Source organism: Babylonia areolata, chromosome 30 (genome assembly GCF_041734735.1).
Source record: "Babylonia areolata isolate BAREFJ2019XMU chromosome 30, ASM4173473v1, whole genome shotgun sequence".
Taxonomy (NCBI): Eukaryota; Metazoa; Mollusca; class Gastropoda; order Neogastropoda; family Buccinidae; genus Babylonia; species Babylonia areolata.
In genome coordinates, this window is record NC_134905.1 from 14,269,961 (window position 1) to 14,284,960 (window position 15,000).

At 48.8% G+C, this 15,000-nt stretch overlaps 1 protein-coding gene across 1 annotated transcript in view; it reads left to right on the plus strand.

Moving 5' to 3' along the window:
- LOC143275255 (anosmin-1-like) overlaps positions 1-15,000 on the plus strand; it is a 99,985-nt gene that overhangs the window by 80,866 nt on the left and 4,119 nt on the right. The window contains exons 14-18 of the mRNA XM_076579231.1: positions 1,914-2,017; positions 3,772-3,943; positions 6,155-6,366; positions 7,926-8,220; positions 11,361-11,480. Coding sequence (XP_076435346.1) covers positions 1,914-2,017; positions 3,772-3,943; positions 6,155-6,366; positions 7,926-8,220; positions 11,361-11,480 — 903 coding nt within the window. The remainder of the gene's footprint in view (positions 1-1,913; positions 2,018-3,771; positions 3,944-6,154; positions 6,367-7,925; positions 8,221-11,360; positions 11,481-15,000) is intronic.

Here is a 15,000-nt window from a genome sequence, read left to right on the forward strand (position 1 = left end):
TTCGTTCTGAAGAATAATTTACGCGTAGTATAGCCTAATTAACAGATCTTCACGAGTACAAGTGCTAAGGGAAACAACTCCATCGTTTTTACTTTGGAGAGTTAACGGCATGGGTTATCTCCACATAGACTGATATCGTCGAAAGTGGGTTGGGGCGGGAGGTTGGGGGGTGTGGGGGGGGGGGGGGGGGGGGGGGGGGTGCGTATACACACGAAGGGGGTTCAGGCACTAGCAGGTCTGCACATCATGTTGTCCTGGGAGGTCGGAAAATTCCCCACCCTTTACCCACCAGGCCAGGTGCCGTCACCGAGGTTCGAACCCGAGACCCTCAGATTGAAAGTCCAACGCTCTACGCATTCGGCTATTTATTAACTTGATTTAGATTTCACGTGGACTGTACCTTTTAACATAATTTCGGTTGCTGTTTATCAGCTTGCTTTTTTTTTTTTTTTTTTTTTAAACTGACCGGGTATTCAGCTCTTGAAGTGGCCCCCTTTTTTTTGCGGTCGACTGGGGTACGTACAAGCAAAGTGGCTTGATTTGACCCTTCCAGTGCCGAGCCTATTCTATGCCCAGTGACAGCTGTTTATCAAGGAATGCTTTAGTCACAGAGGCTGGACATAATAATTATTTCTTCTCCTTTCTTTTTTTTAAAATTTTTTTTTAAAATTCCAGCACATGGAGCGATGACCTCGTATAGGTAACGCGTCCGCGTAGGAAGCGAGAGAATCTGAGCGCGCTGGTTCGAATCACGGCTCAGCCGCCGATATTTCCCCCCCCCCCCCCACCCCCCCTCCACTAGACCTAGAGTGGTGGTCTGGACGCTAGTCATTCGGATGAGACGATCAACCGAGGTCCCGTGTGCAGCATGCACTTAGCGCACGTAAAAGAACCCACGGCAACAAAAGGGTTGTTCTTGGCAAAATTCTGTAGAAAACATCCACTCCGATAGGAAAAACGAATAAAACTGCACGCAGGGAAAACTGAAAAAATGGGTGGCGCTGTAGTGTAGCGATGCGCTGTCCCTGGGGAGAGCAGCCCGAAATTTCACACAGAGAAATATGTTGTGATAAAAGGAAATACAAATACAAAATACAAACTACTGAAAGAAAGTATATCCAGCATATGCTTTTCTGAAAGGAAAATAAATTACCTACCCAGTTACGACCATTTGAGATGAATGTGATAAATTTGCGATAGAAAAAATTCCTACAATGACACGAACGAAAAAGTAACACTTTTTTTTGCACACTGGGGAAGGGCGGAAATTTCTGTCCAGGGGGTAGGCACTGGAGGGGTTGTTGGTGTTTATTGATCTTGGGCGTGTGACGGGCGCAATAGCCGAATGGTTAAAGCGTTGGACTTTCAATCTGAGGGTCCCGGGTTTGAATCTCGGTAACGGCGCCTGGTGGGTAAAGGGTGGAGATTTTTCCCATCTCCCACGTCAACATATCATGTGCAGACCTGCCAGTGCCTGAACCCCCTTCGTGTGTATACGCACGCAGAGGATCAAATACGTACGTTAAAGATCCTGTGATCCATGTCAGCGTTCGGTGGGTTATGGAAACAAGAACATACACAGCATGCACACCCCCGAAAACGGAGTATGGCTGCCTACGTGGCGGGGTGAATAAACAAAACGGTCATACACTTAAAATGTTAAATGTTACGTGTTTGTCCGAGTGCGTATGTGTATGTGTGCGTGCCTGAAATCTGATTGTATGACACAGGAAACGAATGATGAGAGCCCCAATGGCAGCCGTCAGTCGGCTCTACCCAGGTAGGCAGCCTGGCGTGTAAATGTGTAAATTCACCCCGTGTTTGTAAAGCGCTTAGAGCTTGGTCTCCGACCGAGGACAGGTGCTGTATAATTATGTGTCCATATCAATCAATCGATCAGTCAACTGTGACAGGTAAAAATGCCCGCAAGTACCTGATCTACTGGAAGGCCGACACGTGTGCCCGCAACGAACACAGGAAGACCCACCCCAGATTAGAGACCTCCGCCACCAGTCACGTGAGTTGCCCGCCCACACCCCCACACCCCCACCCCTCCCCCCGGTCCCTCTCCCTACACGTCCACCCCCACCCACCCCCAACCCCAGTATAGTTTTAGTGGTGGTGGTAGTAGTGTTTTGCTGTCGTTGCCAAACTTGACGATAGAACAACAATCTACAGTCGTAATTATACTGAATACATTATTGTCATTGACGTACGTTCTCCCAGGCGCCCTCCTACACTCTCATCTCTCACGCCAACCCCTTCCTCCACCCCCAACCCCCACGCCCCACCCCCGCCCCCACCCTCCTTGCTTCCAGTTCCCATTCCTGTCTTCTGTTTCATTATGATTATTATTATTATTATATTTATTTTTATATAGCGCTGAATCTTGTGCAGAGACAAATCAAAGCGCTTTCGCACCAGTCAATCACACGCATGCATGCATGCATAATTCTAAAACTGGAGAGAAAAAAAACAACTGAAGACAAGGAAGAGGCAGGGAAGGGAGGCTGTTTTGGGGAAAGAGGTGGGTTTTAAATTAAGACCAGACATGAAAGAGCTGAGTGCGGAGACCTGACGGAGAGAAAGAGGAAGTTCAAGTTGGTTTGATTATGATCAACGTTTGCCTCTCCTGCCAGCTCCTGTGGATGTTGTTGTTTGCTGTTGTTGTTGTTGTTGTTGTTGTTGATGTTGTTTGCTGTTGTGATTATGAGTATTATTGGTGCGATTATGAGTATTATTGTTGTGGTGATGATGGTGTTGTTGTTCATGATGATCATCATTAGTAGTAGTAGTAGTGGTATCATCATCATCGTCATCATCATCATCATCATTAGTAGTAGTAGTAGTAGTAGTATTCCTGTTGTTCATGTTCTTGTTGTTTTCATTATTGTCATTGTCATCATTATTATTGTTATCATTTATTATTATCACTTTAATCAATCTTATTATCATGATCAGTTATCATTATGATTATCGCTTTTAATCATCATTTATCACTAACTGATAATAAAGTATCCTGAATTCCGTATCATGATTATCACTATTAATCATCATTTATCATTGTTATTATCAGTGTCAGTGATGGTGATGATAATGATCATCAGATCATCATCATGATCAAACCAGTAGTAGTAATACCAGCAGCAGCAGCAGCAGCAGCAGCAGCAGCAGCAGCAGTGGTAGTAGTAGCAGTAGCAGCAGCAACAACAACAGCAGTGGTAGTAGTAGTGAACAAGTAATAGTAGTAGTATTTTTTCTTATCGTTGCCAAACTGGACGACACGATTTTGTGCTAAACATCCATTGTCCATTGTCGTCGGCAGCGTAAGCAGCACTGACTTGAAGTTGTGTGCCTTGTGAATGGAGAGAGTTACCACTCTTTACTATTTAACCATTGTCACTGACCTCTACACTCCATCTCGCTCACTACGATCGGCTTCGGATACCCAGATTTAAACACTCGACTGTTGGCCGCCGTTCTTTCTCTGTCTCTGGACCTTGCGATTGGAATGAACTTCCTCTTTCGCTTCGTCAAGTCTCCACACTCAGCTCTTTCAAGTCTGGCCTGAAAAACCCACCTCTTCCCAAAATAGCCTCCCTTGCCTGCCTCTTCCTTGTCTTTAGTTTCTACAGTTTTAGAGTTATGCATGCGTGTGAATGACTGACTGGTGCGAAAGCGCTTTGATTTGTCTCTGCACAAGATTCAGCCCTATATAGATACCATTATTATTATTATTATTTATTATTACCTATACAATCATTTCCCCAGGCCCGATCCTTCACGCTCTACAACCTGAGGCCGCAGTGCGAGTACGCCGTGCGCGTGCAGGCCGTCAGGTCACGTGGGCGGACAGGGGCGGCAACCGTGACCAGCTTCCTCACCCCCTCCTGCCACCTCATCCCTGTGCGGCGGGGGGAGGGCCCCGAGTGCCGCACCTCGGGTAGGTGGTGTACCCGGGTGTGGTGGGGGTCGGGGGGGAGGGACACCCCGGGTAGTATTATAGGTGTGGGGTAGAGGGAACTTTGGGGTAGGTGTGTGAGAGAGAGAGACACCTCGGGTAGGTGGCGTACCGTGGGGGGCACACCCCGGGTAGTAGTATAGGTGTGGGGTAGAGAGAACTTCGGGTAGGTGTGTGAGAGAGAATCCTCGGGTAGGTGGTGTACCGGGCTGGGGGGAGGGACACCCCGGGTAGCAGTATAGGTGTGGGGTAGAGAGAACTTCGGGTAGGTGTGTGAGAGAGAATCCTCGGGTAGGTGGTGTACCGGGCTGGGGGGAGGGACACCCCGGGTAGCAGTATAGGTGTGGGGTAGAGAGAACTTCGGGTAGGTGTGTGAGAGAGAATCCTCGGGTAGCTGGTATATCGGGGTGGGGGGGGGGGGGAGGGACACCCCGGGTAGCAGTATAGGTGTGGGGTAGAGAGAACTTCGGGTAGGTGTGTGAGAGAGAATCCTCGGGTAGCTGGTATATCGGGGTGGGGGGTGGGGGGAGGGACACCCCGGGTAGTAGTATAGGTGTGGGGTAGAGGGAACTTCGGGGTAGGTGTGTGAGAGAGAATCCTCGGGTAGCTGGTGTACCGGGCTGGGGGGAGGGACACCCCGGGTAGTATTATAGGTGTGGGGTAGAGGGAACTTTGGGGTAGGTGTGTGAGAGAGAATCCTCGGGTAGCTGGTGTACCGGGGTGGGGGGAGGGACACCCCGGGTAGTAGTATAGGTGTGGGGTAGAGGGAACTTTGGGGTAGGTGTGTGAGAGAGAGAGACACCTCGGGTAGGTGGCGTACCGTGTGGGGCACACCCCGGGTAGTAGTATAGGTGTGGGGTAGAGAGAACTTTGGGGTAGGTGTGTGAGAGAGAATCCTCGGGTAGGTGGTGTACCGGGTTGGGGGGAGGGACACCCCGGGTAGCAGTATAGGTGTGGGGTAGAGAGAACTTCGGGTAGGTGTGTGAGAGAGAATCCTCGGGTAGGTGGTGTACCGGGTTGGGGGGAGGGACACCCCGGGTAGCAGTATAGGTGTAGGGTAGAGAGAACTTCGGGTAGGTGTGTGAGAGAGAAACCTCGGGTAGCTGGTATATCGGGGTGGGGGGGGGAGGGACACCCCGGGTAGTAGTATAGGTGTGGGGTAGAGAGAACTTCGGGTAGGTGGGTGAGAGAGAAACCTCGGGTAGCTGGTATATCGGGGTGGGGGGAGGGACACCCCGGGTAGTAGTATAGGTGTGGGGTAGAGAGAACTTCGGGTAGGTGTGTGAGAGAGAAACATCGGGTAGGTGGGGTACCGGGGTGGGCGGGAGGGACACCCCGGGTAATAGTATAGGTGTGGGGTAGAGAGAACTTCGGGTAGGTGTGGGAGAGAGAAACATGGGGTAGGTGATGTACGTGGGGGGCACACCCCGGGTAGTACAGATGTAGGAGAGAAAATCTTGGGGTAGGTGTGAGAGAGAGAGAGAGAGACACCATCTGGTAGTTGTGAGGGCCGGGTGTGTGTGTGTGTGTGTGTGTGAGGGACACCTCGGGTTGGTGTTTGGGACGGGTATGTGTGAAGGACACCTCGGGTATGTGTGTAGAGGCCACCCCGGGTAGGTGTGAGGGTCATATCGTTGTGAGGGACGGGTATAGGTGAGGGGGACACCTGCGTCGGGTATGTGTGTGAGGGACACCTCGGGTATTATATGTGTGACAGAGAACATCGGGTTTGTGTGAGAGAGACTAATCTCGAGCGGGCGGTTTTTTTACAGTCTTCAGAGCTTTTTTGTCGTCGTCGTCGTCGTCGGTGTTGTTGTTGTTGTATGCTGTTGTTGTCTTGTGTGTGTGCGTGTGTCGGGGGAGAGGAGTGGGGGTAGGGGTGGGGGTGGGGGGCTCTGTGTGTGGTTGTCTGTGTGTGTAGTGTGTGTGTGTGTGTGTTGTGTAAGTGTGTATGTGTTGCATAAGTGTGTGTTTGTGGCTCTGTATGTGGCTTTGTATGTTTGTGTGTGTGTGTGTGTGTGTATGATATGAACCTAACACGACAAAAAGAATTAAGTGGCAAACAGACCATAGCAAAGAAAAAAAAAATGCACGTGACTATCAATCACACAAACCCACCCACCTTACCTTACCTTACCTTACCTCACCTTACCTTACCTTACCTTACCTTTAATTCTTTCTTCCATCGCACAGACACGCCAGGGGAGGTACAGGGCCTTCACGCCGAAACGTCCGCCTGCCTGACTGTGGTCCGTTGGCTGGCCCCCACCTCCTCCTCCTCCTCCTCCTCCTCCTCCTCCGTGGTTCAGCGGTATGAGGTGGTGTGGGGACGTACTGAGCCAGGAGGATTCTCCGCAGCCACTGTCATCTACACTTCGGAGCCACGACGTCTGTCTGTTCCGGGGGTCAGTTTTGGGGTGGGGGTATGTGTGTGTGTGTGGGGGGGGGGGGGGCTGAGGGAGTTGTAGTCTCGTTCGTTCATTTATCAGATGGATTCCCCCGTCTCCTCGACGAAGGCGGCAGTACGTCGCAGGTCCCGGCTCCAGTCCTCCGTAGAGCTTCCGGGCCGCTGGGATTGGGTTGGACCAGGTTTTCTCTCGGAGCGCTTGGTGGAGCGGGCAGGGAACTGCAGCAAATGTTCTGTTTTCTGGCTGCCTGTTCTGCAGGGGCAGTGCTCTGTGTCGCCGATACGGAGTTTCGTTGGGGAGGGAGGGGGGGAAAGGTGGTTGTGGGGGCTCGGGGGGGTGGTGTCGGGGGCCTGCACGTGCATACATGATTTTTGTATTTGTATTTGTATTTCTTTTTATCACAACAGATTTCTCTGTGTGAAATTCGGGCTGCTCTCCCCAGGGAGAGCGTGTCGCTACACTACAGCGCCACCCATTTTTTTGTATTTTTTCCTGCGTGCATATTTTATTTGTTTTTCCTATCGAAGTGGATTTTTCAATCTACAGAATTTTGCCAGGAACAACCCTTTTGTTGCCGTGGGTTCTTTTACGTGCGCTAAGTGCATGCTGCACACGGGGCCTCGGTTTATCGTCTCATCCGAATGACTAGCGTCCAGACCACCACTCAAGGTCTAGTGGAGGGGGAGAAGATATCGGCGGCTGAGCCGTGATTCGAACCAGCGCACTCAGATTCTCTCGCTTCCTAGGCGGACGCGTTACCTCTAGGCCATCACTCCACCATGATGATGGTGATGATAACAATAATGGTGAAAATAATAAGAAAAGTGATGATGATGATGATGATGATGATGATGATGATGATCGTAATAGTAACAATCACAATAATGATGATAATGATGATAATGATAATAAGAAGAGAAGAACGCGGGTCATGATGATGACAGTGTTGTTATTGATGATGATGTCAAGGAAAAAGAAGAAGAACAGAGATACTGGATCGTTAAAATCATTTTTAACCTTTGACTACGATGACGATGGTGATGATGATCAGTATGATTAAACGTTAATAATCTTGAACACACACCAGTAAACATGAACAGATTTCTGCATTACGGAGGTATGTCATGCATACCTATGACATCAAGACATGCAGAGGCACACACGCACACGCACACGCACGCACACACATACACATACACATACACATACACATTTTGTGCGCCCTTGTTTGTTTATTCATTTATTTGTTTAGTTTATTTATTGGAGCATTATTTTTTGTTTATTGAAATATTTTATTGAATTATCTATTTATTTGTCTTTTTTTTTTTCAATGATTTTATTTGTTTGCTTATTTATGATTTTATTTATTGGAGTATTTGTTTTTTTTATTGAATTATTTGTTGCTTTCCTTTTTATCTATTTTTCGTTCATTCTAATATGAAGTATTTATGTTAATCTAATTTATTGTTTTTATTTATTCATTCATTCATTCATTCATTCATTCATTTATTTTTCTTTTCTTTTCTTTCTTTCTTTCTTTCCTCCTTGTTGCACAGAGCACAACGCACGCAGAACTGGGGAGGTTGCGGGGCGGGGACCACGTGACCATTCAGGTGAGAGGGGTGACGGAGGGGGGTGAGGGTCCCCCCTCCCTCCTCCCCCTCCTGGTGCCTCACCCAGACCCCGAACACCCCTGTGTCTCTTCCTCTTCGTCGTCGTCGTCGTCTTCATCATCGTCGTCGTCGTCGTCGTCGTCGTCTGTTCCTGGTGAGATTCATACAGGTTTTGACTCTTTGGTTTATCTGACTGGTTCTTTCTGTGTAGAGGGGGTGGTGGCGGGGGGTGTTGTGAGTGTGTTGTGGTGTGTGTGTGTGTGTGTGTGTGTGTGTGTGTGTGTGAGTGTGTGCCTATATTTGTGTGTGGGTGTGTGTTTATGTTTGCTTTTGTGTGTGTGTTGTGTTGTGTTATGTTGTGCAGTGTCTGTCTGGGGGGGGGGGGGCGTGTTGTGCATGTGGTGGGGAGGGGAGGGGGGTGCGTGTTGCGTTCGTGCGATGCAATACAATACAGTATAATACAATATAGTATAATACAATAAATGTAAAGCAATGCAACACAATGCAACACAACACAATACCATATAATGCGACACATGACTGTAACATACCGTACAGTACAATGCAACACATTACTGTAACATACCGTACAGTACAATGCAACACATTACTGTAACATACTGTACAGTACAATGCGATACATTACTGTAACATACTGTACAGTACAATGCGATACATTACTGTAACATACTGTACAGTACAATGCGATACATTACTGTAACATACTGTACAGTACAATGCGATACATTACTGTAACATACTGTACAGTACAATGCGATACATTACTGTAACATACTGTACAGTACAATGCGATACATTACTGTAACATACTGTACAGTACAATGCGATACATTACTGTAACATACTGTACAGTACAATGCGATACATTACTGTAACATACTGTACAGTACAATGCGATACATTACTGTAACATACTGTACAGTACAATGCGATACATTACTGTAACATACTGTACAGTACAATGCGATACATTACTGTAACATACTGTACAGTACAATGCGATACATTACTGTAACATACTGTACAGTACAATGCGATACATTACTTCACAGCTCAGAGTGACGCCACGCAAAACATGAGCATACCATACCATATAATGTAACACAAAAACGACTCAACACAGCACAGCACAGCGCAGCACAGCACAGCACAGCACAGCACAGCGCAGCACAGCACAGCGCAGCACAGCACAGCGCAGCACAGCACAGCACATTTCGGAACATAACATACCATACAGTGCAGTGCAACGGAATGCAACACAGCACAACACAACACAACACAACACAGCACCACACAACTAAACACAACACAACACAACACAGCACAACAGCACCACACAACTAAACACAACACAACACAACACAACAGCACCACACAACTAAACACAACACAACACAACAGCACCACACAACTAAACACAACACAACACAACACAACAGCACCACACAACTAAACACAACACAACACAACACAACAGCACCACACAACTAAACACAACACAACACAACAGCACCACACAACTAAACGCAACACAACACAACACAACACAGCAGCACCACACAACTAAACGCAACACAACACAACACAACACAGCACCACACAACTAAACGCAACACAACACAACACAACACAGCACCACACAACTAAACACAACACAACACAACACAACAGCACCACACAACTAAACACAACACAACACAACACAACAGCACCACACAACTAAACACAACACAACACAGCAGCACCACACAACTAAACACAACACAACACAACACAGCAGCACCACACAACTAAACACAACACAACACAACAGCACCACACAACTAAACACAACACAACACAACACAGCAGCACCACACAACTAAACACAACACAACACAACACAGCAGCACCACACAACTAAACACAACACAGCACAACAGCACCACACAACTAAACACAACACAACACAGCACAACAGCACCACACAACTAAACACAACACAGCAGCACCACACAACTAAACACAACACAACACAACAGCACCACACAACTAAACACAACACAACACAACAGCACCACACAACTAAACACAACACAACACAACAGCACCACACAACTAAACACAACACAACACAACACAGCACAACAGCACCACACAACTAAACACAACACAACACAACAGCACCACACAACTAAACACAACACAACACAACACAGCACAACAGCATCACACAACTAAACACAACACAGCACAACACAGCACAACAGCACCACACAACTAAACACAACACAACACAGCACAACACAACAGCACCACACAACTAAACACAACACAACACAACACAGCACAACAGCACCACACAACTAAACACAACACAACACAGCACAACACAACAGCACCACACAACTAAACACAACACAACACAGCACAACACAACAGCACCACACAACTAAACACAACACAACACAACACAGCACAACAGCACCACACAACTAAACACAACACAACACAACACAGCACAGCAGCACCACACAACTAAACACAACACAACACAACACAACACAACAGCACCACACAACTAAACACAACACAACACAACACAACACAACAGCACCACACAACTAAACACAACACAACAGCACCACACAACTAAACACAACACAACACAACACACCACAACAGCATCACACAACTAAACACAACACACCACACCACAACAGCATCACACAACTAAACACAACACAACACAACACAACAGCATCACACAACTAAACACAACACAACACAACACAACACAACAGCATCACACAACTAAACACAACACAACAGCACAACACAACAGCATCACACAACACAACACAACAGCACAACACAACACAACACAACAGCACCACACAACTAAACACAACACACCACAACACAACAGCACCACACGACTAAACGCAGCACAACACAATACAACACAACACAACACAGCAGCACCACACAACTAAACACAACACAACACAACACAACACAGCAGCACCACACAACTAAACACAACACAACACAACACAGCAGCACCACACGACTAAACGCAGCACAACACAACACAACACAACACAGCACACGACTAAACGCAGAACAACACAACACAACACAACAGCACCACACAACTAAACACAACACAACACAACAGCACCACACAACTAAACACAACACAACACAACAGCACCACACGACTAAACGCAGCACCACACAACACAACACAGCAGCACAACACAGCAGCACAACACAAAAGTGGCAAAGCAGCACATCGCAGCTCTCTGCCTCGCAGCACAACCCAGCCTGCCCCTGAAGCCCTTCCTCACTGTCATCATGTCTCTTTGTCGCCAGGTGAGGGAGACAACCTTGGCCTCTCCACCACCACCAGCACCACCAGAACCAGAACCCCTCCTGACGTCACCGATGACGAGGATGAAGTGTTTTTCAGCGGTGACGGTCTCGGCATCCACGGTAGCGTAGTGGGTGGTGGTGGTGATGGTGGTGATGGTGCTGGTGCTGGTGGTGGTGACGGGGACGTAAGCATCACTGCAGAACCCGGGACAAAGAAGAAGAAGGGAGGAGGAGGAGGAGGAGGAGGGGGAAGTAGAGGTTTTCGTCCGGTGGGTGAAACTTCTCCCGAAGGGGGTTGGGAAGAAACTTCTGCCCGAACACCGCCCCGCTCCAACAAAGAAGAAGAAGAAGAAGAAGACGTGTTGGTGATGGTGGATTTGAACAACGACAACAACAACGACGACGACGATGCCAAAGACATCAAACAAAGGAGTGCCTCCGGTTGGGCAGGAGGGCCCACAAGAAGAACTCCCCTGCTGGATAAACACCCGCCCACCACCACAAACAACATCAGTGGTAGGACTTCTTTGGAGGACTCTTCCTTACCCCCCACCACCACCAACCCTCCTCCTCCTCCTCCTCACCCTTCTCCTCCTTCTGCTGCTGATTCCGCCCCCGGAAATCCTGCCGCTGACGCTGAGGACCCTACGGTTGTGGGAGGTGGCGGGGTGGAGGGGGGAGAGGGTAGCAGTGGGGGTGTGGGCGTGGCTGTGCGGACGTGCTGGTGGACTTTGCTGGTGTGCTTGCTGGTGTCTGCTCGTGTCTCGGTCTTGTGCTTCGCCTCCTCCTCCTCCTCCTCCTCTTCATCATCATCGTCGTCATCATCATCATCCTTCCGTCGGCGTTGAGAGCTGATGATTGTTGTGGTGGTTGGTGGTGGTGGTGGTTTTGGTGGTGTTTGTTTGTTTATTATTGACTTGAACTGCCTGCCAAAGAGTTGATTGATTGATTGATTGTGTGTGTATGTGTGTGTGCGTGTATGTGTGTGTGTGTGTGTTGTGTGTGTGCGAGGGGGGAAGGTCTGTGTGTGTGTGTGTGTGTGTGTGTTGTTGTTGTTGTTGTTGTTCTTGTTGTCCTCCTCCTCCTCCTCCTTCTTCTTCTTCTTCTTCTTCTTCTTCTTCTTCTCCTCATCCTTTAGTCGACGTTGAAAGCGGATGATTGTTGTGGTGGTGTTTTAGGGTGGTGTTTGTTTATTATTGATTTGAACTGCCTGCCAGAGAGTTGTTGAATGACAGGGTGTGTGTTGTGTGTGTATGTGTGGTGGGGTTGTGTGTGTGTGTGTGTGTGTGTGTGTGTACTCTGTGTGTGTGGGGGGGGAGAGCGGTGAGGAGTTGAGTCTTCTTTATTTTTTCTTTCTTTCTTTCTTCTTCTCCTTCTTCTTCTATTTCTTCAATGTACAGAATATTATCATGACGCGATTGACACTATATATTATTATATACAGTTAGCTACATTGTCTATGATTAGAATGGTAGTTATTTTGATATTTATAAAAGATTTTTATGAAGAGTAATGACAATATAATGCGATATATATATTTTTTTTTTTTTTTTTTTTTTTTTTTACAATAATAGATTCTAGACAAGATGAATACGTCTTAAACTGTTCGAGAGAGGGAAAGACAGACAGACAGAGGCAGAGAGACAAAGAGACAGAGATATTTCCTGTTTGGGTTTGTTGTTGTTTTGGGTGGGTGTGTGCGTGGGTGCGTGTGTGTGTGTGTGTGTGTGTGTGTGTGTGTGTGTGTGTGTTATGGTGGTTGTTTTTTTTTTAGCAGGATGTTTGATGTGATTATGACCATATCAGAAGAAGCGTGCACTTGCCAAAGATTGGCACCATGGACACTATTTGTTTTTTTTGTTTTTTTTAACTATCAAAAAGTAAATGTATAAAAACGTTGCCTGCCATTTTTGTGAAAGAGTGATAGATGGACGTAACTGAACAAGGAAACAAAGAAATGGCGAGAGAGAGAGAGAGGGAGAGAGAGAAGGGGGTGGGCACAGAGAGAGAGGGAGAGAGAGAGAAGGGGGGAGAGAGGGGTGGGGCAGAGAGGGTGGAGGGAGAATGGGGGGCACAGAGAAAGAGAGGGAGAGAGAGAAGGGGGTGGGGCAGAGTGTGGAGGGAGAAGGGGGTGGGCACAGAGACACACAGAGAGAGAGGGGTGGGGCAGAGAGGGTGGGGGGAGTGGGCAGGGTCAGACACAGAGAGAGAGAGAGAGGGAGGGGGAAAGAGAGAGGGGTGGGGCAGAGAGGGTGGAGGGAGAAGGGGGTGGGCAGTCAGACAGAGAGAGAGGGAGAGACAGAGAGGGAGGGGGAAAGAGAGAGGGGTGGGGCAGAGAGGGTGGAGGGAGAAGGGGGTGGGCAGTCAGACAGAGAGAGAGGCAGAGACAGAGAGGGAGGGGGAAAGAGAGAGGGGTGGGGCAGAGAGGGTGGAGGGAGAAGGGGGTGGGCAGTCAGACAGAGAGAGAGGCAGAGACAGAGAGGGAGGGGGAAAGAGAGAGGGGTGGGGCAGAGAGGGTGGAGGGAGAAGGGGGTGGGCACAGAGAGAGGGAAAGAGAGGGAGACAGAGAGAGGGGGGGGGGGGCAGAGAGAAAGGGAGACAGAGAGGGAGAGAGAGAAGGAGGTGGGGCAGAGAGGGTGGAGGGAGAAGGGGGTGGCCAGTGAGATACAGAGAGAGGGAAAGAGAGGGAGAGGGAGACAGAGAGAAGGGGGGCAGAGAGAAAGGGAGACAGAGGGAGAGAGAGAGAGAAGGGGGGGGGGGGGAGAGAGGGTGGAGGGAGAATGGGGGGCACAGAGAAAGAGAGGGAGAGAGAGAGAAGGGGGTGGGGCAGAGTGTGGAGGGAGAAGGGGGTGGGCACAGAGACAGAGAGAGGGAGAGAGAGGGGTGGGGCAGAGAGGGTGGGGGGAGTGGGCAGAGTCAGACAGAGAGAGAGGGAGGGGGAAAGAGAGGGTGGAGGGAGAAGGGGGTGGGCAGTCAGACAGAGAGAGAGAGAGGGAGGGGGAAAGAGAGAGGGGTGGGGCAGAGAGGGTGGAGGGAGAAGGGGGTGGGCAGAGTCAGACAGAGAGAGAGGGAGGGGGAAAGAGAGGGTGGAGGGAGAAGGGGGTGGGCACAGAGAGAGAGGGAGAGAGAAGGAGACAGAGAGAAGGGGGGCAGAGAGAAAGGGAGACAGAGAGGGAGAGAGAGAGAAGAAGGTGGGGCAGAGAGGGTGGAGGGAGAAGGGGGTGGCCAGTGAGATACAGAGAGAGGGAGAGAGAGGGAGAGGGAGACAGAGAGAAGGGGGGCAGAGAGGGAGAGAGAGAAGGAGGTGGGACAGAGAGGGTGGAGGGAGAAGGGGGTGGGCACAGAGAGAGAGAGAGAGAGAGAGAGAAAGGGGTGGGCACAGGGACACAGAGAGACAGACAGAGAGAGAGAATGGTGTGGGTCAGAGAGAGAGAAAGAGAGGGTGGGGGGACCGAGACAGCTGGGGAGGGGGGGGGGAGGAGAAGAGAGAAAGGAAGAAAAAGAAGACTGTAAGATTTTTATCATGATAATTATTGCGTATGAATATTTATGTAATATTATGACGATGTGTTTCTTTTTCACGAGACACGTAGCTCTGATTATGACGTTGCTTATGAATAACTATTATGTAGTATTGATT